The sequence below is a fragment of the Equus przewalskii genome, chromosome 5 (genome assembly GCF_037783145.1).
Source record: "Equus przewalskii isolate Varuska chromosome 5, EquPr2, whole genome shotgun sequence".
NCBI classification, from domain to species: Eukaryota; Metazoa; Chordata; class Mammalia; order Perissodactyla; family Equidae; genus Equus; species Equus przewalskii.
In genome coordinates, this window is record NC_091835.1 from 48,710,404 (window position 1) to 48,737,858 (window position 27,455).

The following is a 27,455-nucleotide window of genomic DNA, read 5'->3' on the forward strand; positions in this document are numbered from 1 at the left end:
CCAACACGATCAAAACATCGTTGTAATTTTCTGTTTAGTTGCCCAAATTCCCAACTAGAGTATACTTAGGAGTTTAGTACCCAGTGGATGCTCCAAATGTATTGAAAGAATAATTCAAGCATTAAAGGAGAGTAAATTAAATTTTCCTTACAGTCTCTTCTAAGTCAGAGATTATCATTCATTTTGTGTGTGCTTTTTTTGTTTGACTGGGGGGACTTAGGCCTTTCAAAAGCACCTAATCCACATATCTTAGGTAACGGGATCTTAGAAGTCCTTAAAAATGCATCATTTTTCAAAATATTAAAACAATATAGAAAGAACACATGTTCTTTGTTAGGATTGTTTCTCGAGAAACTCTTAAAATATGAAGATGCAAACCATTAAATGCTGAACTCCCCACAAAAGCATAAAAGCAGAATGAAGTTCTAAGAGGGATGGAATTGCTGACACTCCCCTGGACTTCAGTGGGCGGGGTGGGGGGTCGGGCTCCTTTCTCTTCAAAATATTACTCATAGGTGTTGAATCTGTCAAGAGTAGTTGTAAAGAGGGTGTTGGAAAGGCATTTTTCACTTTAGGGACTTAAACATTCTGGTGCTACATTTTAAAGGATGATAGGGAAGAATGACTATTTGTGGTGGGAAAACCATGGCAGTTCTAGACGGTTTTCCTGCAAAGTGATTCTGTGATACAAAGACGTGAAACTGTGTGTTGGAGAAGTCACCCAGGTTGCTAATTTGTAGCTTTTTGCATAGAAAATAATCCTACTTAACTCTTCATGGTGGAGTAGAATAGAAAAATTATTATTTGATACCAAGTCGCACAGATGTAAAAACACAATTTTCCCCTCTGAAAATATTAGAACCATGCTATGTGTGGCAATCCATTAACAAGATAGTTTTAAAACTATGTAGCAACATAAAAAATGCTTACAGAAAAGTCAGCCACAACCTAGTACTCCAACACAAAAACTATTACTATTTCTATGTGTTCTATTTTATATGCAAATATTTTGTATGTGGACAATTTTATATCTCGTATTTTCTTTATCACTAGTTCACATTTTCCAACTTTTGATTTCTTTCTAAAATTTTATAATCAAAAATTAACTCTAAAGTATGAAGTCTATGAATAGGAAATGAACAATACTGAAAAATTTTAAAAGAAAGTAAAAAGCAAATCTTGTTGGAACAGAATCCCAAATACCTACCAAAGCGACAGGATACTTCCCGAAGGAATTAACATATAACATTACACTTCACTTAACCATGGCAATATTAAAATGGCAGTAAAGAAATAAAAAGTGTGTGAACAGAGAGGGACAAAGAGAATGAGAAAAAAAACAATTACAGGCTGAAGATAGCCATGCATATTTGGAAGACAGAAAAAAAGACTGAGGAGAGGTAATGACTTACTTTTCAGTCTCCACAACGCTAAGAGCACATTAACAAGAAGGAAGCCGAATTGCTCCACAGTGCCTGTAAAAATCTAGGGAGTTTTAGACCCCAGATAATTCAGAAGCAAGGGCTGATAAGACTTAGAGCTTAGGATTTTTATACATGTATAGTCCTATATAAACTTTAAGAGAAACCTGCCTGTACTTCCCTCCAAGCATCTGGGTAACCATCTTCCCTTACTCCAACAGCAATTTAATATCTGGACAAGTGAAACCAGATAGATCCTGGATCTGTGGAAACCAATTGCCACAAAGGGAAGAACTGAAACACCAAATTAAAAACAGGAAAAACTGGTTACATTCTAATCCTTCTTGATTCTAAATTCTAAACTCGACTTACTGTCAACCATGAATGTTCACTCCTTGAGGAAAATATCAGAGAATTTTTCTTTGGAAAGACTGAAGCCACAAGAGAAAAAAGACCACAAATTGAGAGTCTCTCAAGTCAATGACCTAGTTCCTACCCCCTAACCTTACAGTGAAACCCACCAGTTGGCAAGCCGTGTCCACACAGGGAGCCTCCAGTCAGCTTTGTAGCATCTCACTGATAGAAATTACTGGACTTACCAGCTCTCTCCCACATATTTAAGCAAGAAGGAAGAAAAACATTTGTCAACCCAAAGACTTGTATATAATATTTGTAGCAGGTTTAATTGTAATAGCCTCAAAGTGGAAACTACCCAAAAGTCCATTAATAGGTGAATGGCTAAACACATTTTGGTATATTCACACAACGAACTACTCCCCAGCAATAAAAAGGAAAGAATTATTGATCTAGAATGCAGGTAAATCACAAAATCATTATGCTGAATGAAAAAACACCAAAGAGTTCATTCTATATGATTCCAGTTATATAAAATTCCAGAATATGCAAACAAACCTATAGCAATGAAAAGCACTTCGGTGGTTGCCTGAGGAGGGGGCAAGGGAGTGGGAGATGGGGAGTAGCAAGGGAGAAATTACAAAAATGCAAAATAAAACTTTTTGGAAGATGGAAATTTCTATTACCTTGGTTGTGCTGATGGTTTCAGGGCTGTATACATATGTGAAAAACAATCAGATTGTCTACTTTAAATATGTGCAGTTTATTTCAATAGTACCTTAATAAAACTGTAACACAACCACAATGTAAAAATAAATAAATGGATTGCTAAGGATCATCAGATACTTAAAGAAAGCTCCAACAAGAAATACAAAGGCCAAAACAAACATTCAAAAACAAACAAAAATGAACCTGAAGGAATAGAGACAACAAAGGGGAGAGAATTTCAAAAAGAAAGAGAAAGCTTTATAGCATTCTCTCAGATAAGGACAGATATTGCATCCATGAGGCAAAACCAGGATGCTACAAAAAGGACAATCAGAAAGCAGAGATCTTGAAAGTTAAAAATACATGATTGTCAAAGTTAATTTTTTAATGGAAGAGTTAATAGATTAAGTTTAAGATATTTCCAAGAAAAAAAACCGTAAAGACATGGAAAACCAGTGAGGATAAAAATGAATATAAGATTAATCTAATTCTCAAAGGTCTTTTGGAAAGGAAAGCAGAGAAAATGGAGGGGAGAAAATTATCAAGAAGTAATGCACAAACATTTCCTGAACTAAAGGACACAAGTTTATATATTAAAAGGCATATTGTTTCCAGCTCAACAAATGAAAAAAACTCACATCAAAACACATCAGCATGAAATCTCATACATCAGGAATAAAGAAAAGATCCCAAGGGCTCCAAAGAGAGATTTTTAAAAGTCATACACCACGCATCAGAAATTGTTTTTCTTTACTGCTGCACTAGTGGTTAGAATACAATGAAGTAATGTCTTTATAATTATGAAAAAAAATTATTAGTTTACAACTATATATCTAGATACATTTTTAACCAAGTATGAGATTAAAATAAAGATATTTTCAAAAATAAACATCTCAATCTTTCGTGTCCCCATTCTCAGACAGCTACTGCAAGATATGTTCCATCGAAATAAGAGTGTAAATCAAGGAAGCTAAAACAAGACATTCAAAACAGAAGAGTGGTGAGAGTATTTCTCAGGATGACAGTGAAAGGAGGGAATAGCTTGCAGCAATCCCAGAAAGAAACCAGTCCAGAAAGGAGTAGGAGGACAGAGGCTGTAGGAGAAAGACCTCAGTGGGACTAGGCAGAGAGAAGGGAAATTGGAAATCAAACTGAAATATTACCATATGAAGAGTGATTTTACTATTCTTTGAGATGATTTGCAAATCTAAAACTAAATAATTAAAATAATGAGGCAAATGTTAACTAGAAGAAAGGAAATATAATTATAGCATACTACTTGGTTCTGTAGTGAAAAAAGTTAATGTAGTCATAAAAATATGCACACTCACCAGAAAGCAATGAAGCTAGTGAGGTGCTGAGGTAATGTCAAAGGGCACAGAAGCCACCTCGAAGAGATGCTTGTTGGTACAACCTGGGATAATTCTTTACGAGCTTTGTTTTCAGCTTTATGGAAGTAATTGACAAAATTGTTAGACATTTAAAGTGTACAACATGATGATTTGATCTACATATACATCGTGAAAAGATTTCTACCATCAAGTTAATTAATACATCCATCACCTCACATAATAACTTTCTCTTTTTTGGGGGGGAGCGGAAGATCACATAAGTTCTATCTGAGCAAATTTCAATTATATAATACAACGTTATCAACTATAGTCATCATGTTTTACTTTAGATCCTCAGACCTTATTCATCGAAAGTTCATACCCTATTACCAACCTCTCCCTATTTCCCCTACACTCCAGCCCCTGGCAACCACCATTCTACTTTGTTTCTATATATTTGATTTTTTTTTTTAGATTTCACATATAAATGATTTCATGCAGTATTTGTCTTTCTCTTCCTGGCTTATTTCATTGAGCATAATGCCCTCCAGCTTCATCCATGTTGTTGCAAATGGCAGGATTTCCCTATTTTTTAAGGCCAAATAATACTTCATTGTATATCTATATCACATTTTCTTGATCCATTCATCCATCAACAGACACTTATGTTGCTTCCATACCTTGGCTATTGTGAATAATGCTACAATAGACAGGAGAGTACAGATATCTCTTCAAGGTAATGATTTTGTTTCCCTTGGATATATGCCCAGAAGTGGAATTGCTGGGTCATATGGTAGTTCTATTTAATTTCTTGAGGTACTTCCATACTATTCCATAGTGGATGTATCAATTTACATTCCCACCAACAGTGTACAAGGCTTCCATTATGGGAGTTGAACACCAAAAAGACAAAGGAGATCAGAACACACATATGCTGAAACACATGGGTTCACAATGAGACCATAAAAAAGAACTCTTTGGTCATTTCTGAGGATCTAGGGAATCAGTTCATTACCGTATTCTGAAAGCTGGTAAATGAGGGAAAAAAAATAAGCATATATCTTGCCTTTCCTTTAAAATTGTACCTCAAGTTAACAAAATGGTTAATGAGGTGTGTTCTTCTTTATTGAAGAATTTCACTAACAAATGTAGAAGGAATGATAGAATTAGACTATTACTATCGTGCAACCTGTGATTCTAGGCCATTATTACCAATGGTTGCTAAACTAGTAAGTGAAGGGCTGATGGAGAACTCAGAATAGACAGTCTGGCTGACAACATCTGATCTCACTTATCAATCATAACATCATAAATGAGATTCAACCAGATATTATGTGGCCCCCAATGCAATGCAATAGGAAATACGCAGTCTCACATACGACGCATTCTTACCAAAATAATAGAAATTGAATTGGATCAAGGCTGTAGACCAAACTACCAGTATAGAGGAAATACAAGTGAGAAAGGAACGCATTAAATGATACCACATGTATGTCATCAGCAAAATCCAGGATGTGGGGAACTCTACACGATAAATGACCACATTTCTTTTTAATAGATCAATAGTAAGAAGAAGAAGGAAAAGTTACATATTAAAAGAGACATAGGAGAGAGACCAACCAAATGTAATCATATTTAGATCCTGATTCCAGCAAACCAATTAAAAATTTTTTCTAGACAATTGGAAAATGTGAACGCTGAATGATTTAATGATATTAAGGAATTACTGTTAATTTTATTTTTAGTTATGATGATGGTATTGTGGCTATGTTGTACAAAGTGTCCTTGTCTTTTATAGGTATTACACTAAAAAATTTACAGATAAAATTATATGATGTCTAGGATTTGTTTTAAACAATCCAGTGTGGAGTAGGAGGAAAGAAGATAGGAATATAGAGGAAACGAGAAAGACCATGTGCTGACAGTTGAAATTTTATACACATTTGAAAGTTTTCATAACTAAAAGTCTAAAATGTGAATACAAAAAAGTATGCATCTAATATTGATATAATCCAAATGTTTTATTAAAATGTTTTGGGAGAGTGGTAGAGAAAAAAAAGTGAGGATGTTGCTAAATGCTCGATTTTCATCTTCCAGACTAGGGTATCAACACATAACATTTAAAATTGATAAATCAAGAGTGTCCAGAGAAGTAATTATTTTTGAAATATGGAAAAACAGCTAAAATAGTTAAAACTGATTGCCTGCAGAGAACAAAATTGAGAGGTAGGGAGAAGGAAGATAGAGGACTGCTGTTTTTATTATTAGTCTTGTAATATCATTTTAAATTGTGAATACTGGGGCCGGCCCCATGGCCCAGTGGTTAAGTTCATGTGCTCTGCTTTGGCAGCCCAGGATTTCACTGGTTCAGATCCTGGGCGCAGACATGGCACCACTCATCAGGCCATGCTGGGGCGGCATCCCACGTGCCACAACTAGAAGGAGCCACAACTAAAAAATATACAACTATGTACTGGGGGGGGGGGGGGGGTTTGGGGAGAAAAAGCAGAAAAAAAATAAAAACAAATAGTTAAAAAAAATTTTAAATCATGAATACATGCAAATCTGATAAAAATAGAAATGCTTTTTTAAAAATATATATTAAAAAAATCTTTTACTTTTTAAAATTTGATGAGAAGCCCGTTAATGCATACTATGATGATACCCTAATCTGGCACTCATTTTTGTCCTCAATTTTCTCTCACTTGTTCCCTGTATCAAATCCATTTCCAAATCATGTTACGATCCTGAATATGATTTGAACTCATTTACGTTAACTCCTGTGTCATCGCCCTGGCCTAAGGCTTCATCACCTCTTATCTGGAATACTGCCTGGTCTCCAAACAGATTTCCTGTTCTTACTCTTGCCACCCTCTGATCCATTCCACATACTGCAGTCAGACTGATGTTTTAAAATGCAAAACAGAACATGTCCTGCCCCTGCTTAGACCCCTGCAATAGCTTCGGGTTACCCTCGGAATAAATCCAAGGTCCTTCACACAGCCTCTGTGCCCTCCACACTCAGGTTCCCACTACGTCCCCAGCATCATTAGGCCACTTTCTCCTTCATTAGCTTGAATTTGCACATGCTGTTTCTCTGGTCTTACATACTTCCCCATCACTCTTTCCTTGGTTATCTCTTATGTTTTAGGATTCAACTTAAATGCCTCCATTTTTCTTTCTCTCACCCCCATATTCATTTTCTCCATAGTATTCACCATTTGTGATTGCATATTTACTTCTTCACTTGCTTGGTCTTTGTTTCCTTCACAGGCTTTAAGCTGCATGAAAGCAGGGGCTTTGCTTTACTTACTGTTGTATCTCTAGTATCTAGAACATTCCCTGTCACAGAGTAGGTCCCTAATCAATATTTATTGAATCAGTGAATAAATGGAATGTACAACAAGACAGCTTTTCTCAAAAGTGTGCGTACAATCACCAAGGAGAGATCTTTTTTTAAATGCACATCCTGATTCAGTAGATTTGGGATAGGACCTGGGATTCTGCATTTCTGACAAGCTCCCAGGTGATGCCAAAGCTGCAGCAGCTCATTCACACTTTGACTAGGCAGCCTAGAGGTAGTACAAAGACGCGCAATAGTGATACTTGTCCTGTAGGAAGGAGCTTATGATCTGGTGACGGACTTGCCTCATAAAGGTGATCTAAATCACCTCTATGCCGCCTTCACTTTAATTGAAATAGGAAAAAAGGAAGACCTGAAGCTACTTGAGATTGGGATAGATGTTGATAGACCTGGGATAGATCGGGATAGACCTTTCTAAACATTATACAAGACCAACATGGGCCGTGCCTGGCTATAACAAAATCATCCAAAGTCTCTAATAGCATACAAGATGTACAGGAAGCAATTGGCCATTCAATCTATGGGAATGGAGATCCTTTCTAACAAAGAAATGAACATTGTGAGATAGACTGATGAGAATTTGAATTTCACTCTGCTCCTAAGTAACTGTGTGACCTTAAGCAAGTAACTTATATTCTCTGCCTCTCAGTTTCATCATTTATCAATTGGGGCAAATGATATCCACCTTACAGGTGTGAAGATGAAGTAGGGTATCACATATCAATTAAATAACTGTGCCTGGCACGTGGTGGTCCTTTAAAAATATCCTAAAAAATGTTTCTTAGGTAGAACATTTTCCCTATAACATCAATTTCCCAAGGGGTGAGAGGCAATCAATATTTGGATGTTATGTTTGGCGCCTTTAACATCTCAGAGGAAAAAAAGGAAAATAAAACAAATAAATATGGAGGTTAAAGGCAGGCATTTTGGTCTAAGTGATCACCACGACGAATCAGAAAGCTGAACTTTAGTCCAGGATTCAACACAAACTGGATGTGTGACATTGAACAAGTTATTTAACATCTCTGGGCCTCTGGATTATTTCTAAATCATTGTATATACTTTGTTAAATACACTATCTTCTTACAGAAAATGATTATTCTTCTAAATCATTTGGTTTTATTTTATGTTTTCTTTCTTTTTGAAATATCGGTAAATTTCACATAAACATTAAAATCGCAGAATCATTGAATAATTAGAAGAAGAATTGGGAAAAAGTTTTTTTCCTTCTGAAATCTCTACTAAACAGCCTCAAACTGTATTACTAAGCTTTAAAGAAGCATATGAGATCAGCGAACTTAACTTGTTTTACTTGGAGAACTTCCATCATTTTTAGACTACACAGATATGAATAACTTCACTACCAGTGGAATTTGTTTTAGTTGCTATATATGCTATAAAGTTGTCATAACTTAGCACTAGAAATTCAAGAAAAACAGAACAATTTGGAGAAAATTCAAAATAAAAATTAAACTGTCCCTTCAGAATAATTGTGCTGTTTCTATGTAATAATGGAAAAAGTCAGCAAAAAGTTGCTTGACTACATAAATGTGTAGATAGAGATATGTTTCTCTATTTAAATGCTGACAAATGAATTTGTGAATTGAAAATTATTGTTTTTATGCCTTTAATCCTCCATCCCCCACTTCATTATAAATGGCTTTTGATTTCTTTTTTGCGTCCTTCTTATTTATATGCCCTACTCTCATATCTCAGTCTACTGCTGAATGTCCACGGAATGAAGCCATTGGGATCATTGGGATTTAGCTAGGCTCCTCAAGGTCCCTGACTTCACTCATTACATATAAACACATTTGTTGTTACTCTTTTTTTTTTTTTTTTGAAAAAAGATTGGCACCTGAGCTAACATCTGTTGCCAATCTTTTATTTATTTATTTATTTTCCTTCTTCTTCTCCCCACAACCTCCTAGTACCTAGTTGTATACTCTAGTTGCAGGTCCTTCTAGTTGTGCCGTTGTTACTCTTAATCACTTCTTTTTATCAATTTCTTACTAACCCATACTACTTAATCCTTGAAAATCCACTCTGGTATTTTACAAAGATGGCAAATTCAAACTTCTGCTGTGTGTGACATGGCATTAACTGTATAAAGACACTGCCTGTCTGCTACGTTAATGTTTACTGATGTGTTAGTGTAATAACGACCCATTGGCTTCTGCTGTCTATGAGGTATTTTCTATCAATAGGGACAGAAATTAATGACAGAGTCTCTCTAAGCTGCATGATGTCAGAGCTGGGGAAGGTGTAAAGGGTACATAAGAGCTGGATTACTAGTTAACAAATGAGGGGGTAAACTCTCCAGCGGATGCAAGCTTAAGATTGTCCGTGAAGCTTTCTTGCTCTCAAAGACGTTTTCTGATATTGCTGACACTGAAACATTAAAAGGTAAAGAAATTCCTGTTTATGGGAAAGCATTATTTATTTAGGGAAGAACAGACTTGGGATTAAATATATGGCTTATTTCAAAGCAAAGTGAAAGCCATGATGGACTATAATATCAATTTTCCATCTTGTTTCGAGAAGGAAATTTGGAAAGTAGAAATTTTGAAAATATTTAAGAATTGTTTGAGCAGTATTAAGGGACTATATCAATAAAATTATGATCCTTGGGGACTATGCTTTAAAAAAGACTTTTTAAAAGGAGGCTCTAGTTTAAAATTCCATCAATCAGTGCCATAAGAAATTTCTTGATTTCAGTGCTGAATTGTGCTTTTTGGAAAATTTGAGAAGCAATGTGCATCCTGAAGCTGCCAGTAGTTCTCACTGTGCTCTCTGTCACGTTAAACCATCTGAAAGCTACACCCATTGAAAGGTTAGTAACTTTAAAATCCTGTTTCTTTTGCAAAGTGTGGGAAAATTAGAATTAAATACTTCTACGTAACTAACAGCCCTTGTGCCATTAGCTTTCTGACTAAATCTTGCTTAAGAACAGTACATTAAGCTGTCCAACAGTTCCTTTAATTCTGTGTTCTTTAAAGCATAATGCCAGTGGCTGATGAATTTCTCTGATGGAACTTCTGACAGACAGGAATGGATAGTTCCAGTTTGGTCAAGAAATATGCCATTGGAACTTAGAGGAGCAAAGCCAGGACATGAAGCAGGAAAAACCAAAAGGTAATAACTTCTGCTATATTAACCTGATTCTCAAACAAACTGAAGAAAGTTAATTACAGAATATATTTTACATCAGGTGGAATTTTATTGTATATTTACATTGGTTTTTTTCTCAAAGGGCTCTGGCAATATCCAAAACTTTTATTTCTAGAAAACGAAATAATCGGGGGGCAAGTTAAAATTTTTAAGAAGTTAAATTTAGAAGATCTAGTTAAAAAGCCATTTGCTCTTAAGGGATTCTTTCTATATTGTTAACTGTTAATGAAACAGAATTATAAGAAAATTACAATATTCTTCATGAGATTTCTTCTGAGCTGCTCTAAATGTAAATTAATACCTCTTGAAAATATTTTCAATAGGAAACATATGCATCAGGATTTCCTAGGAAGACTTATTTTGAAACGTGCCATGTCATTTAAACAGTAATTTTAAGGAAATCTAAAAACTGTGTCAGATGAAAATGTAAGCAGTAACTACAACTTTCAAGTGCAAAGCCTTTAAAACTGTAATTCTCCATTTATTTAAAAGATTCTTAAGTCCAAATTCATGCATGTGTCATAAATAATATAATGATAATTTGTTCGTGCCTAAATCAATTTGACTCTCTATAGTCTTGTGGGACTGAACTTGTATGCTCTTTAGGACCAAGGAGAATTAAGTTTACTTCTGAAAAGAGTTTGCTTTAAGTCGTATTAGAGCTTTCCTCATAGAATTATCAGCATCTTGTCTACTTTCCTTCAGGGTGTTTTTTGTTAAGATGGAGGTCTGTGGTAATATGCAAAGATTTCTGCAGCACTGACGTATAATAAATAGGAGGAATCGTCAAATTTTCCTTCTCATTTCAGAGCTTATCTAGTTTACAGGATGTTCTTCTCAGAATTGACTGTAATTTTCAATTGGATTTTTTGTGGATAAAAATAACTTTAAAACAGACATGAAGTTTCTAGTAAACTAGCAGAACAATCGAACGATGACAGGAAAATTTGCAGTATTACCCAGTATTTCTATCTGTATCTTGATATTTTCTTACGTTTGATAGAGACATTTGCTGAACACCTTTATCCAATATGTCTATGGATATGAGTTTACTGTGAGGTGAACTTCACTCAGAAATAGAATAGTACATAACAGTATTTAATATTAAATTATTTTCATACTATTCCCACAATATCTTACTTTGAGTTTTTATTAGACATACTTGTAAAACATTCTTCAAATTGCTCTTTAGTGAATTTCCTGAAATCAGCATATTTGGTCATTTTTTAAAAGGGGAGGAGAATTTATCATCCTGAGTTGCTCAATCATGTAACATTCTATAAATCTCAGACAAAGCTGAGAGAGCCTATGTAGAAAATGTCTCAAATTTTAAACACCTTTAAAATATAAAGCTAATGTAGATTTATTATTCAATGTCATGTTTCTCATAAAATTCTATCATCTCACTTGAGACCTTTTTCAACTTTAATACGTGTATGAGATGGGACTAAAAGGTAACAGACTGACTTTACAAGCCATACCCAAAACTTGTTATTTTATGCTCAAGACTAAGCTAAAGGATCACACACTTGCCCATCAACTTTTTAATACTCAGTTGTAAATATCTGCCTGGTGGATAATCAGAGGATAGCCAAAATCTAAGCACACGGGTTTTAATCTGTAGTCACTAGGAGCTCCCTATAGCAACTTATACACTTCCACTGATGAATATCAAGACCTGGGAGTAGGGACATATTTTTAAACTATTTTTAAAACCTTTGAAACAGATATTTTTAAAGAGAGACAATTTAAGAGTTATAGTTTGGCCTCTAGTCATCACTGTTTAAACTCAAAGTCAAGAATTAGTGCATCTGTGTAACTGGTCAGTGGCTTTACACTAGTGTTTATTACTGGATGATAGGCAGGTTGACCTTGTCTGCCTGGATAGTCAATGAGGAAAAATGCCTGAAAGCATTTTATGTCTTTCACTAATTATTTCAACGATCTTTTTCTATCTTGATAGTTTTGGGTGGAATCTTGTACATCCTGACTATTCTATTTACATGAAAATCTTGTTTGGGAAAGCGGTTTCACAGTTATGAAACCAACCACATAAAAGCTCTTAATATTTCCTTTAAGTAGGATGATGGCCCTGTAGCTAACCCAGATAAGGTAACATTTTAGTTAGAATAATTTTAAATCCTATTACAGACCTTGAGACCAGTTATCAAAGTACCACTCAGACGTTTAGCACATGGGATATTTCACACTCTGCTCCAGGCATTTGCCACACATATCTTGGGACAGATATCCCTTGGAACCTTCCCAATTTGACCCATAATTTTCTTTATAGCTTTCAATTTATTAGTTTGAAGTGTTTGGGTCAAATTCCAATACCTGCTGTTTTTCAGGAAAAGTTTATCATCTTTTAGAGTTTAATGTCCAATGTATGAATTACTGGTTCACTTCTGAAAAGCATGAAATCATTCTTTGGAAAGGCACATTGGCCATGCTTAGTACACAGGCAAGGAAAAATAACTGAGCAGATAATATGAATATTGATATATAGCCCGCGTAATTAGGTCCCAAAGTTGGTTTCCTTTGCCTGAATATTGGTTGGTCAACATATACTTATAATCAACAGATATCCAGTTCACTTGATGCTGTAAGAAGAATTTTGTGTATTTGGGAGGAAATACGAAAGTAAAAACCCTAAAGTTTCACATGAGATTTAAAAATATTTTCTCTCAGGCTATCTCTATCCAGAGATACAGATAATGAAGTACTCCCCACACAAAGGAAACATATTGAAATAAAATCCATTGCATTTTGCCCAAAATTATGTACATTCACTGGCTTCTGGATGTGCCTATTCCGCTTTTCCACTTTACACTTACCTTGAGTTTCACCAATATTTTGATTTCTATAGAGCTGTAAACTAAAACATTTCCCTATCTTTCCCTCTTCTTTTTTCTGCAAAAAGGAAGCAGTGCTATTATTCTGTATCTATTTCCAATACCATTTTGAAAGCACATTGAAACAAAAGGCGATACAAAAGTATAGAGTTGATAAAAATTAACTCTGCAAATAGACACAGAAGTTAAAATTCAAGTGAATTATTTAATCATAGTTATCATTTCTGACTTACCTCTACTATTATCAGGCAATTGTTTCAGGCAGCTGAAAGAATATAGTGAATATTCATAGTATTGACACAAAAAATCCTATAGTTTTAACATTTAACCGAGACCTGTCATTAAAATTGTTAACAGCATAAGAATGAAGTAGGTGGCAGGAAGATGGCAATGTTCATGTATTTATGCTAAGAATAATGGAACTCACACTACAATAGTCAAGAGTGCCTGAACAGATGATAAATTGTCTTCCCCTTGAGACTTTGTAATACCTGACATTTCTCTCTTAACACTCCTGATTCAATGATCTCAAGGAAGTTAACAGAAATTAACTTACACTGCTTAATTCTTAACAAAAATTAACTTACACTGCTTAATTCTTGTTGGAAAGGTGTGGGAAATGAACATATATATTTTTAATTCCACATACTCCAGGTTGCATATAAATTTTACATTGTAAATCCTTTTAATATATCAGGAAATAGATTTGTTGACAAGATTTAGAAGAATATAAGACAAAGACTCTTTTTTATTATCATTATCTGGGACATATTCTGACTTTCCAAAGAAAAGAGCATACTGAGAAATCCGACATTGACTGTAAAAGAAGGTTTGTTACACAATTTCCTAGTCAAAAATTGATTCTACTCCATCTTCAAAGTGTCAAAAAAATCTCAATCATCCAGCTGTTTCCAAACCGAAATATTGGGTTACTTATGTGAAAATGTTTCTTTTAGTTTTCATCAATATGAGCTATTTGGTGTCACCTAGCTATGTCCAATTCTCAGTCTAAGTCTTTAACCTTTCTTGTTTGTTCAATGTTACCAGTCATCAGATGGAAAAACGGAAATGTGACACTGCCACGTGTGTGACTCAGCGCCTGGCAAATTTTTTAGTTCATTCTAGCAACAATCTTGGTGCCATTCTCTCACCTACCAGTGTGGGATCCAACACATATGGCAAGAGGAATACAGTCGAGATTTTCAACAGAGAACCACTGAATTACTTACCCCTGTAGAGGTCAGTGTACCTCTACAGTTCTTATCGTTCTACGTATAAATACTCGAGATTTCCTGTATAATTTAACAGTGACTTTTTCATTGCTAGTGTGAACGTATGAGTCTGTGTATCTCACGTTTGTTTCCCGCACATATAAACTGTGGCCTTAAGAATTGTTTTACATTTAATATTAATCAAGATCCCATAATAAAAAGGCAATGACTTTCAAAATGAAATGTTCTTGCTATAGATTTTTATTTTTTAACATTTTTAAAGTCATTTCTTTTGTCTGTGTCTCTCTGACCTGAATTTGAGAAACAAAGGAGAAAATGATCATTGGAAACTTGATAAACTGTAAACATGATTCTGAACATTAGAAAATCAGCAATTTTAACTACCCTTGTTAAGTAATCCCTTTTTGCGTCAGATTTCTGAAATGAGAAAAAGAATGCTGTTAAAAAAATTAATTAAATCCTGCTCCTGACTCAGTCAAAATATTTTGAAAAATTCTATTCTTTGTTGTACTTGCTGGTACTGAGGTTATTTAGAAATGTAAAAGCAATTTGTGTCCATGAGGGTTTCATTGTGTGTTCTCATCAGTGAGCTTTTATTAAATGTATATGCCCTTTATACTGTTTAAGTGGCTTTCAGCAAATAGTCATATCTTTATGGAGGGTATTGCAAAAGCAACTTGTGTTCCTATTAATCACGTCTTCAATTAAAATACCACAGGCTTCTGGAAACCATGTACCGTATGGCAACTTATTTTCACTGTCACGCTAATTGGACATTTCTGGCAGAGGTTACGTGTGTGTGATGTGCTTTTTTGAAGGAAGTTGCAGTAGTGGATGTGAAATGAAGTGTTTTGCTTTAAGTCAGATTCTTACAGGATATCTGCTTTTCCCTAACTGTGAATTAAGCACCTTGGAAAGTAGCATTAATTCATACAAACTCCTATCATGCTACTTTATGCCATTTCTAGAAGGCAGTCAGCTTTTATTTTAAAAAAATAGAAAAAAGAAGCATCTAAATCTTAGTGAGAATCTGATTCATTGACTTGATCTCTACATTAAATTTTCCTTTTATGAAGTGTGCCTTAGATTACCAGATTATAGAGGTAGGGTTTGTTTGTTTGTTTGTTTGTTGGAGTGTATAGAGACAGGAGATGTTATTTATAAGGATTTTATATCATGAATTACATATTGAAATAAATAAATGAGCATATAAATTCCTATTTGTGATGTTCAACTGTTGGTCTTCCTTCAAAATGGATTTGAGCTCAACATTTTAAATTGAGTAAGGCACATTTAAATAACAATCCCTTAAATTTACTTATTTAAAAATTTCCCACAATAGTCTACTTTAAGTAACACTTTATTGCATATCACATCTATGACAACTTCCCAATCCATCTTTCAAGAGTTAATGAAGTTTTAATGAGCGCATATGATGTTCAAGGACATTGTATGCAGTAGCGCACAATTACCAGGTATAAAACAAGAAAAATTATGTATAGTAAACCTAAAAACCTCCGGTGCTAAGGAGTAGAAGGTAGTTAGTTACTATGTAAGTTATTCCAACTGGGAGACTTTCGAGAAGGAAAGAGATTATTACATTGATACGATAGACATTAATTGTAAATATTGTTCTAAAGTTTATTCATAAATTTATTATCAAAGTGAAACATTTGAACAAATTCTGCATTGTTTCCTTAGTTGATCTTTGTAGGCCAGTAGGAATGTAAATGTATAAAAGTTGGGAATGCCTAATTGCCATGGAGTGTACCAGATACTTTCCCTGGTTTCTCGCAATTACCTTGTGAGAATAATGATGAGTGTAACAATATAATTGGAGATATCAACAGTAGGTTTCAATGATTAAATTTATCCCAATCTTTCTCATTGTGCCTATGGTGCATGAAATCATAGGTACTCTTGAGTAACGTAAGAGTGAGTTAAGCTTCCAAATATTTATCTACACACAACAAATTATATATTATTGAACATTTAGAAATGCAAATGATTCCTCTATCTTCCATATTGCAATACAGAGTTAGAATAAAGAATTTCTTTATTAATACCACATTTAAAACTTCTAGAAATTCTCTTGAGCCTTGTGAGAGGATATTATGCAATAAGCCTCTTACTTCCTGAAGCCTGAATATTATTAACTAGAAATATTATGCTTAGATTTTTTTTTCCTTCTGGAACAAGTAAATTTTATTGGAAGAACACAAGTGTTCTATAAAATGCAAGAAGCTTAAGCAGCAAACACATTTTCAGGACACAGAAATGAGGATAGCTCAGGAAACTCAACAACATCTTTTCAATTATATGCTCTGCAGTGAAAGGATATTAATGAGCCTTTGCAGGCTATCACTCATTCTCTAAATGTAACAAAAGTATAAGTATCAAACCAAGTAGCAACGGCTGGGAACTCAGTGACACCGAAAACAGAGGGTGAAGGAAGGTCTCAGAGAAAAGGTGCCTCCTGGAGAGACCAATCAGCCTGAGACCTCTGCCGTCCACCCTGTAGAATACATGTACAGGACAGACACATTTTGACACATCCCGTGTATAAAATATTTCAAAAGATTTCTTGAGTAAGCACAAAAGCACATTTTGTAAACAAGGAACACAACCCGACGTCCAAGCTAATCCCAATGTCACAGTACCCGAAAGTCAATTTCTGGTCACATGACAAATAGTTGACGTCACAGGGCCACTCCTTGAGTGGAAGTTCTGCAGGTGAAGTTCATGTCTTTGGAGAACTGCTGTGGTTCTGTGAAACTCAACCCCTGTGGACTAAAGGTTATCCTTACACACGGCCAATGCCAATGCTACATATAAATGGAAAATTCAAGGCAAAACAAGAATACAGATGCAGTAAAGGGCAGAACCTATTTATCCATGTAGAAGCATTCTTCCCTTCAGCTCTAAAATTAAAATCATTTGTGAGGGAGCACTCATCTGTAGTCATGGGAGGGTCTTTATTATTGTTATTATTTTAAGCCACTTTATTGAGGGATGAGGGTATGATTGACAGACCAAAAAGCTGTACATATTGAATGCATACAACTTAATGAGTTTAGAGGTAAGTATATGTCTGAGAACCATGACCACATTCTATGCCATAACATTTCTGTTCTCTCCAAAGTTTTACTTCACCTATTTTTTCCACTAATTTTATTCAAATTATTTATTAATGATTAATAATATTAAATATATTTATTATGTGTAATAAGAGCACGACATAGAATTTACCCCCTTAGCAAATCTTTCTGTACACAGCCCATCTCTTCTGGGCTCTGGAGAAGTCGAGGTGCTTGGTTCCTGGCTTTACCCATATTTCACACACGGCAGCTTAGTCCCTCAACTGCCCAACCTTAGACTCCCAGTTGATCCGAGAGCTGACTCGACCCCAGGCCTTTCGGCACTCTGGAAGGCCACTGTGTCTGACTGGCGGGGGTGACTGAGAAAGTCATTGACTCTCTTCAGGATTCACTGCACAGAGCCCACTGCCATTCTTCTCTGAAGTGGGTAAGAAGCAGTACGGTAGGTCTGCCTGTGAATAAGAAGAGGCAAGGGAAGCTCAGAAGGCCAACCCAAATCTAAGATGTGAGCTGGCCTGGCTGGCCATCCTCAGGAATCCAGATACTGTGCTCCTGGAGTCAGCATGATGGACTGAGAGGGCAAACTTGAATCCAGAGGGGTCGAGAGGAGATCCTTCAAACTATACAGGTGTGTCCACATTTGCACATTGTTTCTACCTTTTTTGAAAGGACTGCACACTAAATATCCATAACACAGAATCTGAGTCCTCTCTTACCAAGTGTTGTGTCATGTCCTGTGTATCACAAAACACAGAGATCAGACCTCTGACTTCACATGCAGACAAAAACTCAGTTCACTTGGAAAATGGAAAATAGCACCTGTCCCAGAATATATGTCTTAACTTGACAAGAGAGCCATATTTTCTCATATCATATCCATCAGTGTCCAATGTTACCTTCTGTCCCACCACCATGCTGAGCTTAAGGTAGTGTGGGAGAATGCAGAAAGGGAACACGAGACACAGCCCTGCACCCACGATGCCCATCACAACTTTCACACTAATGTCCCTTGTTGTCGCCACTCTCAGTTTTTCCTTCTACTCTCAGAGTGTCCTCATATCTCTGCTGGGTTCTTATGTGCCAGCCCCAGACTTCACCAATCTTGAGAAATCAAAAACCTAAAATAGGAAAACCAGAAGGCCCTTCCCCTCCTCAAATTGCAACTCCCCCCATCCTCTCACCTGTCCGTAGCTGCAGTGCCACACATGATGCACACACCCCTCACTGTTGTGCACAGCACCCTCTTCCCTGTGAGTGCAGACAAAGTCCCCTTGAGGCAATGTCACCACCCCTGTGAGAAGACCAAAGTGGCAGAGGGGCAGACCACCAAGCAGCAACACCTTCTAACAGAATCGGGGAAGGGACAGTCAGAGCCAGTGAGTACATGGCCTCTTCAGCAATGAAGAATAGGAGGGTGAAATCCTCCAGCCTAGAAAGCTCACCAGGGACATTCCTGGACATCCAGGCTCATCTGCACACGCCCCTGAGGATCTAAATGTCCACAGCTTCAACTACTATTCATTGACAGGACCCAGTGACTCTTGTCTTCCTACCAATGTGCAGAGTGTACTCAGCAGAAGAGTGCACACAGCTAACGTGGAAATGTTTGGATAAAACTCCAGCCGAATTCCCATCCCGAAATTCAGGATCCCTAATGATTCCTAATATGTCATTGCTCCGCATGGTGAACAACACTCTGTTCATCACCTTTATGTCAGAGCGCAGAAGACTGACAATAGGCCATGGCCAATTTCTTCCCAGGGACCCAAAATTTCCCACACCCCACACTTGGCCATTGCCAGTGTGCACTTTCTGTAGGCGTTTAAGGAGGCATTTGAGTCATGTGAGGGTGGAAGGAAGAAGTGTCTGGGAGGTTTGTTGAAAGAACACACCAGCAACAGCAGCTCACTTTCATCATTCTCTCCATGAGAACACAGCTCACTAACAATATGAAAGACTGAGTGGTCAACTCAACCAAGAGCGATTATTAACCAGAAGCAACAGCAGGAGCCTCTCCCAAGACTCCCTCAGGTTAATGTTCTAGACAACAGTGTAGCAAGGTGAAGGGCCACCATTACATGAACCATTTTTCACAGGATAAGTCAGTGTGCAGTGTGCAGGATGAGGCAGAAACAGCAAAGCATTCCCCAGCAGCAAAGTCCAAAATTCTCAGGGAAGTTGGACAAATAAGGAACAGAACCCATCATCAAAATTTCATCTTGACCAGTGGGCCATATCTTCTCATGTCACACTCAACAATCTGCATTGTTATCTTCTACCCTCCAGCCACGCTGATCCCACGTAGCGCCAGGGATGAGGAAGTGGGCAGGAGACACTCTTGAATATATTAAGGCTAATACACCCTTGACACTGAGGGCCCATATCCTCCTGTCTGCTTTGTCCTCGTGCTCTGAGAGCAGCTCTACAGAGGGACACTCTTCCCAGCCCCCTCCCCACCTCTAGGCTTCAAACACCTGAAGCAAGGAGTTAATCCTTCCATCTTTCCTGATCAGAGAACCCCTTTCCCCATGTTAGCCTCCAACCTCTATCATTCTTCTCAAGAGAACAGACAATCAAAAGTGCCTGGAGAACCAGTCAGGAAATCTCTTTAGCTCAAGATGTATTCTCTCATGTAAATTGGTAAAGCCACAATGGAAAACACTATGGAAGTTCCTCAAAAAGTAAGAGTAGAGCTACCGTATAATCCAGCAATCCCACTTCTAGGGGTATATCCAATGGACATGAAATCACTATCTCAAAGACATATCTGCACTCCAGTGTTCATTGGAGCATTATTCACAACAGCCAACACGTGGAACAAACTAAGAGTCCATCAACAGATGAATGGATAAAGAAAATGTGGTACATACATACAATGGAATACTTTCAGCCATAGAAAAGTTTGCACATGACAGGGAACCAGTATAACATGGAATACACTCCATTTCAAGAGCCTACCCCTAAGGGTTCCAATATAATCCCTTCTCTTTCCAACCCCCACGTAAATAAGAGGAATGAAAAAATACATATGGCAAACAGGTCTTCAACATGGAATTCTTAACACCAAGAATCTACAGCACATTAACATTCACAAGAGTGAGAACACATTCATGAGTACATGCCTCATTGGGCTAAGTGACATACATGGTTGGCCTCGGAATGAACTCCTGGGAAAGAACCATGGAACCTGATCCCATCTTACATTCTGAGGAGAGTCTCCTGCTCTTTCCTGAGAGGCTTGATTTTGAGAATGCCACCAATTAGAGAGTCACCCTTTTGGAATCCTCAACTCCATGACTTATTTTTAAATGCCAATACTCAGTGGATTTACCCATTAAACCGTTCATTTAGGTCTTTCCCAACCCTCTCCTACATAAAGTGACCTAAGATGACTTTCATGGGCAGTGGGTACAACAAGTGAGTGTGGAAAGGGAAGAAGGCATCACAGTTATTGTCAAGTTTCACAAGCGTTTTTGCCTAGCATCTAAGCAAGTCATGGTCACTGTCATGCCACTTGGTGAAGAAACATGGGCTTGAGCACGGGTTTTTCTAAGCATCTCAGACCTCGGGATTTCACTGGATAGACAACTATAATGACCTCATCTTCCAAGGCCCTAAAGTAATCTAACAGATTACAAGGATAAGGAAATGTCTTTGTAATGCCAACACAATGTATAAAAGCAACATACTTTAGTTTCGAATCACGAAGAAATGTGGATTGTTTTGACCTTTGGTGAGTGAACTTGAGATTCTATGATGTCACCTTCTAGATAAAACCTGTGATAATAAAGTCACTGAAGAACCAGAGGTATCTATGAATCTAAAGGTCAGAAGTGTCTTTGAACACATCTTAGAAAGTTCATATCTATATCTAGCACTCCCTTGCCAATTGTCCAAAGTCTTCACTTGAGTTTCAACAAATTAACCATTGTCCAGGAAAGAAGTGACTTTATACAGACAAGGAAGAGGGGAGACTTTTGTGGCACTGCCAGTTAACAAGTGCTCTCCAGCCTGAACTTGGTGCTGAGCCACATCAGCTTTGATGAAGGGCATGCAAGTTGGCCAGAAAAGAATGTGGTTCAGAGAAGGCAAAGTCCGAATTGCCCAGCTTTCCCTTGGCATCATAGGAGAATTAGAGAAGCTGGTTTCTAGAGAGATGTACAGTAATCGCTGAGGAAATTTGCTGGCCCGTAGGGGTAAACTGGCAGACTACCATTCTCTGGCACCCACTTGGTGTACAGGTCTCATCATTGTCCCCCACTTCCCAGTTAGAGCTGGCTTTAAATTACATGCAAATCCACATTCTCGCACTTGTCTGCCTGGTCTTGAGTATTAGTTCCAGTTCCACTCTCTTCTCATTACAGGTCCATAGGCTGACCAGTACTGGACTTTTCCACCACAAGTGACTTTTGGGATGGCAGGAGAGGGACCCACCATGTTCCCTCATCGCAGAGGGGAATGGTCCACCTGTGCTTAGATTTAAGAATATCTTTTGGTTAAGAGAGAAAAGCTCATGAGTCTAAAGCTCCTTTGGCTGACTACAGGGAAGGCTTTTCATATAAAGTTGGAGGAAGTATTCTTTTCCACCCATTATCCTCCCTTTCACATACACACTACCCAAAGCTGTGAAAAGTTTCATCTCACTTACATCCAATGTACTGGTAGTAGACATTATAAGCGCTCTTCTTCCTGAGCACACAGGAGATTATAGTTCTCAGCCACCTTGCATTCAGATGCGGCCACGTGGCTAATTCTGGCTAATGAAACATTGGCAGAAATGATGTGTGTCACTTCCAGGCTGCACAGTAGGTAAAGAGCCTATGTGAAATTTTTCAGTCTTTCTCCTTTCTCTGCTCCAGCAGTTCCTGATGAGGAGGCGTCCAATCAGGCTGTGTCCCTCAGTGACCTGGTGAAGCAGAACGTTCCTACTGATCTGTCTTGGACATGGTGTGTGACCAAGCAGTAAACTTTTGTGCCTTTTTTCTGCAGCCTACCATAATACAATAACCAAAGTCAAACTGTCATCCTACCTAACAAACCTACTTCTGCTGACTCCATTGTATTTAATAAAGCACAGCCATGCTTCCACTATAAATTAGCCTTGAAATCTTGAAATTATCACCAATTTCTCAAATTCCCTGCTTCATACATTCAAATCAGTTGCCAGGACATATGTCCTCTAAGCCTCCTTGCTACTAATATATGTCTCTCTTTTCTTCTCCTTTTACCAATGATATAACTCTGGCCATCTTCACTGCAAGCCAGGACCTCTACAACAGCCTGCCAATAGTTATCCAATCTCCAGTATATTCTGCCCTTCTACACACCAATACCAGAATGTTTCCAAATGCACATTTCTTACTACATCAGTCTTCTATGCAGAGTTTCTCAAAGGCTTGTTGGTTTGTTGTGATCTACAAAAATACATCAACTTCTTTAGCCTGACATTCAAGTCCTTGCATAGGTTAGCCCCAATCCTCTTTTCTGGCTTTATCACACATCATTTCACTTCATATACTTACACTCTGCCAAACTCTTTGATTGTTTTAGTTGTTTCTATTTAACTGATATCATCACATTTTCTCTTATTTTTCCGTCTCTGTCTCTTCCCTTCATTCCCTCCAAAGTGAACAACTGTTCCCATGCAGGCTTTTGAAATCTTTCAATGACAAAGTCATCAAGAATCTTTCATCACTGTCCCACTGAATACAATTTTTCCACTCACTGAGCTCTCATCATACTTTGAAGATATCATTTAGAGTCAAAAGAAATATGATGTTAGAGTATTGTATTATTACTATTTCATTTGTGTTAAAAATACTATATTCTAAGGTTACATTATTGCTGTATTATTTGTGTGACTGAAACATTTCTCTTTACCATTGCTAGGTTCCTAAGAACAGAGACTAGGACTTAATCCTTCTTTCCAGAAATTTCCTACTTCACAATCAAAGAACTTAAGCGTATCTACATATTCTGGAGAGAGTTAGGCTACTTGAGCAGTTTCCATCTTCTGTCCTTGATATTGGGCTGGTATAGAGCTTAACAGCTCTCCTGAAAATGATTTGACATTTACCACCAGCATCCTTTGGTTGACAATGGATTAAGCAATTGTACTATCTAAACATATCATGTAGATTATGGAAGAAGCTAGCACTTAGCATTTTATCCCAGGGATGTTTTGCCATGTAACTAAAAATAATTGATAAATTGCTATGGAATATATTTTCATTATACCAGAACATATTAATTATGGTTTTCTTGCCTTGATTTGAGTTACTAAATCCTTTAGGAAATGAATTTCATCATCAAATAAACTGAACATGGTATTGTGCAATTAAATATTTAAATTCCATAAAGTAATTATTAAAACAAGAATCCTCAATTTTTATAATAAATTAGATTAAGTAAATTCCATAAAAATGGGCTTTCTGGTGGAGTGGGACAGGAGCAAATGGTCATGTTTCTCAATTTATTGGAAGACAAATGCTTTTTCATTTGAAAAATGATAAAACATGCTAGCATACTTCCCTTTTAATTGATTTAGAATATGCATTTAACTCGTAAGCAAATTTTGTAAACAAAATTCAAATCTTTCCCAATTATTTGAACTTTGAAAATTATCTAATTTTAATCACTTTTGTGAAAATGTAGTAGTATACACTGGCCATTCCTCTACATGCTGATCTTTAACCTACATTTGGAAAACATTTACACTGATGGAAATGTCTCTGCTTTGAAAGCTTGATTGATAGTTCATAATGAGATATCAAAGAACATAGTGAGTTACAGTTCTGTGGCACTTTCAACAAGAGAAGTAAAGACACAAAGCATATTAGAAAATCATCCATGATGCTCAAACATGCCTTGATAATCAATCTGGAGAGTTCCGGTCAATCAGGAAAGAAATAGATTAAGTATTTGTGCTAAGTAGATTTATCAGCTTAGAAACCAAATAGGAGCTAAGACTGTACATATGAACAGCCAAGTGTTTTTCTGTGAGGCAACATGTGATTAGTAAAATAGCTATATCGTTGGTCTGAAATTAATATCCTTAAGGATACAAACCATCGCACTTCATGCTGTCTGGAATAAGAACACTCTCAATAATTTCTTAAAAATTAAATTATGCTGTAATTGTTATTCATATAGCAGCTAATATTTTTCCTCTTGGGATTCAGAGATCTTTTCTGCATAGTGGATGCCATGTTCCACTATCTAAACACCTTTACTTAGAATTCTGTAAGAAGACCAGGTGATAATAAGAATTACAAACACATGTTTTAAGATTACAAGGTGGATCACAAGCTTTTTGTGGTAGGTAGGACCAGGTATTATTCTGTTGTTGAGTAATAGAAAGAATCTAAAAGGGCAAGTCTACTGATGAAAGTCCATAGGACAGTTTTGGGGAAACACCAACAGCTGCTTTTGGACATCTGCAAAATGCTACTGCTTATCTGATAATTACTCAAAGGGGCTTCTCATTATTTCTAGGAAGGAAGCCTTTTCAATACAGCCTTTATAATAACTATTTTTGCTGCTAAAGAAATCACTGAGTAACAAGGTCCAGTGGAAAAGTCCACGGTGTTTCCAAGGCCCTTTGGGTATTTACCAACAGTGTGAAATACACCTATGCTGGGTAGAACTAAGTAATGGCATCTTCTTAAAAATTGCACTCAGATTTTTCACCTCTTCCTCGTTGTGTGGAAGGTGTCAATAGCATCCCTGATTTCAGACCTGCTATTTCTTCATGAGGACAGTGTAAAAATGCTTAGGAGGTGAAAAAATAAACTACAGTAGGAACCAGAGATTTGAATTTTGATATATCATTATTGATCTGAAGTCTTTTTTATCTCCTGGAAAAGATAAGAAATACACATTTCCCCTTCTCTTTCCCAAAGGAGAGAACCACCGTTTTGCTGCTGGTCACCATGCAGCTGAAGACGAGAGATTTGCATTTGTTCCACAGCAACACCCATGGGAGGGGCTAGGAGAGAGCTAATGAGGCCGTATGGTAGGAAGGCTGTGCAGCTTGGAGTCAAATAGACTTGGGTGACTATGATCGAGTTACTCTGAACCTCCGTTTCCCATATGTGACATGAAAAGAACAATAAATAACAGAGATTGTGAAGATGAAATGAGATCTTGTCAGTGATGAAAATAGCTAGGATTTTGGCTGCAAATCTCCCCTACAATAAATGTTGGTTCTTTCCTTTCCTTTTGTAGAGGAAGCCACCTCTTTCTTCTATAAAGCATTTCCCACAAGGTCCACTTTGCCACGGTAGAATGGCATTGGATGACACTTTGTAAGCGGGAGGTACCTGCCCGTTGTAGAGCTCAGGAAGGTACTGAGGAGGCAGTTAATATGCTTTTTAATGACAGAGACTCTACTCTACATCTGAATGTCCCTATCTGATTGTCCATCTCAGCCTGTACTTGGTATGATTTAATTGGTACCCATAAATTGCTAAGCCCCCACTGCCCTCCCATTTAGAGCTACATTTATGGCATGTTCACTATGTGCCAGATGCTATTTTAAGCTCAGTCACATGTATTACCTGGTTTAATCCTCGTAAAACCCTATTAAAAAAATTATTATTTCCAGTTATAAAATAAGTTCTGGAGATGTAATGTCCAGCATGGGGACTATAGTTAATAATACCATATTGTATATTTTAAAGTTATTAAAAGGGTAGATTTTAAAAGTTTTCATCACAAGAAAAAAATATTTGTAACCATGTGTGATGATGGATATCAACTAGACTTATTGTGGTGATCATTTCTCGATATATACATATATAGAATTATTATGTTGTACATCTGAAGCCAGTATAATGTTATACATCAATTGTATTTCAATAAAAATATCACTATTCCTGTTAATACAGATTGTACAGATGAAGAAACTGAAGCTGTTTGACCTTGGGAAAATCACTTAACCTTCATCTGCCTCATTTGTGCCAAATACAAATCAAGTTCCATGGTGGAGTCAAGACACTAACCCAAATATTAACCCAAATAGTCATCACTCCATACATTTGCTTAGCACCTATTATATGCCAGACATTCTTAAAAGTGCTTGGGAGGCCTCAATAAACCAGACAGGGGGACAGCTCAGGGGCATAGCGGTTAAGTTTGCTGGATCCACTTCAGTGGCCCGGGGTTCACTGGTTCAGATCCTGGGCGTGGACCTACACACCACTTATCAAGCCATGCTGTGGCAGGCATCTTACATATAAAGTAGAGGAAGATGGGCACAGATGTTAGCTCAGGGCCACTCTTCCTCAACAAAAAGAGGAGGATTGGCTGCAGATGTTAGCTCAGGGCTAATCTTCCTCAAAAAAATAATAATAATAAAAAGTAAACCAGACATAAAAAATCCCCCATCCTCATGGAATTTACATTCTAGTTTTGGGATTGTGGTGGTGGGTACCAGAGCTGTGCTCTTAGCCACTATGTTTAACCGCTGCCCCCAACCTAAGGGATTCATAAAATCTCTCATCTGTCTTTCACAGCTAGATAAACTAAATCACAGGCACTTTGAGGAAAGCAAGAAATCGGGACAGAATTAGAAGAAAAAAAGCCACTATTTTCTAAGTACCATGTATGTGCACTTTACATATATATTATTGTTAATCTTCACAACACGCTGTAAAGTGGATATTGGTATACCATTTATTGATAGAAACCAAGGAGTAAAAGATAAACTGATATAAAAATGTCATTCTTTAAAATGGATATGAATGACAGGGATTTCTTTGCTTTCTCTAAACAGCCACATATTTCAAAATAAAGAATTATATTTTTAGAAGAAAATGAGCTGACTTGTCCAAGATCACACAGATAATAAGGATCATTCCAAGATTGGAACCCATGTTTATCAGACTCCAAAGCTCAGACAATTTCCCTACATCGTGTCCA

At 36.9% G+C, this 27,455-nt stretch overlaps 2 protein-coding genes across 47 annotated transcripts in view; one reads left to right on the forward strand and one right to left on the reverse strand.

Annotated features, from left to right (window-relative positions):
- Positions 1-27,455, reverse strand: part of SLCO1A2 (solute carrier organic anion transporter family member 1A2) — a 118,272-nt gene that overhangs the window by 81,913 nt on the left and 8,904 nt on the right. For 22 of the 45 annotated variants that reach the window (XM_070620789.1, XM_070620771.1, XM_070620751.1 and 19 more), the window contains exons 1-2: positions 22,183-22,356; positions 3,815-3,929 (exon numbers count right to left, since the gene is read on the reverse strand). The exons of 6 other annotated variants lie outside the window; for them this stretch is intronic. The gene's annotated coding sequence lies outside the window, so the exon portion shown is untranslated. Of the gene's footprint in view, positions 1-3,814; positions 3,930-22,182; positions 22,436-27,455 lie in introns of those variants that run through there. 17 more of the 45 variants (XM_070620782.1, XM_070620795.1, XM_070620793.1 and 14 more) reach the window with 4 other exon arrangements.
- On the forward strand, positions 9,457-15,650 carry IAPP (islet amyloid polypeptide). Of its 2 annotated transcripts, XM_070620798.1 has the most exons (4): positions 9,457-9,584; positions 9,897-10,011; positions 10,224-10,313; positions 14,252-15,650. In XM_070620798.1, the coding sequence occupies exons 2-4, from the start codon at positions 9,932-9,934 to the stop codon at positions 14,439-14,441; spliced, it is 360 nt and encodes a 119-aa protein (XP_070476899.1). In that variant the 5' UTR covers positions 9,457-9,584; positions 9,897-9,931; the 3' UTR covers positions 14,442-15,650. The 2 variants fall into 2 exon arrangements, with proteins under 2 accessions (XP_070476899.1, XP_070476900.1); XM_070620799.1 differs by lacking the exon at positions 9,457-9,584 and having other exon boundaries at positions 9,901-10,011; positions 10,178-10,313.

Bases quoted from the DNA above. Each gene is read 5' to 3' on its own strand.
- IAPP (XM_070620798.1), top strand. From the start codon at position 9,932: ATGTGCATCCTGAAGCTGCCAGTAGTTCTCACTGTGCTCTCTGTCACG. The intron at 10,012-10,223 runs GTTAGTAACTTT...AACTTCTGACAG, and splicing joins AAAGCTACACCCATTGAAAG to ACAGGAATGGATAGTTCCAG. The intron at 10,314-14,251 runs GTAATAACTTCT...CAATGTTACCAG, and splicing joins GAAGCAGGAAAAACCAAAAG to TCATCAGATGGAAAAACGGA.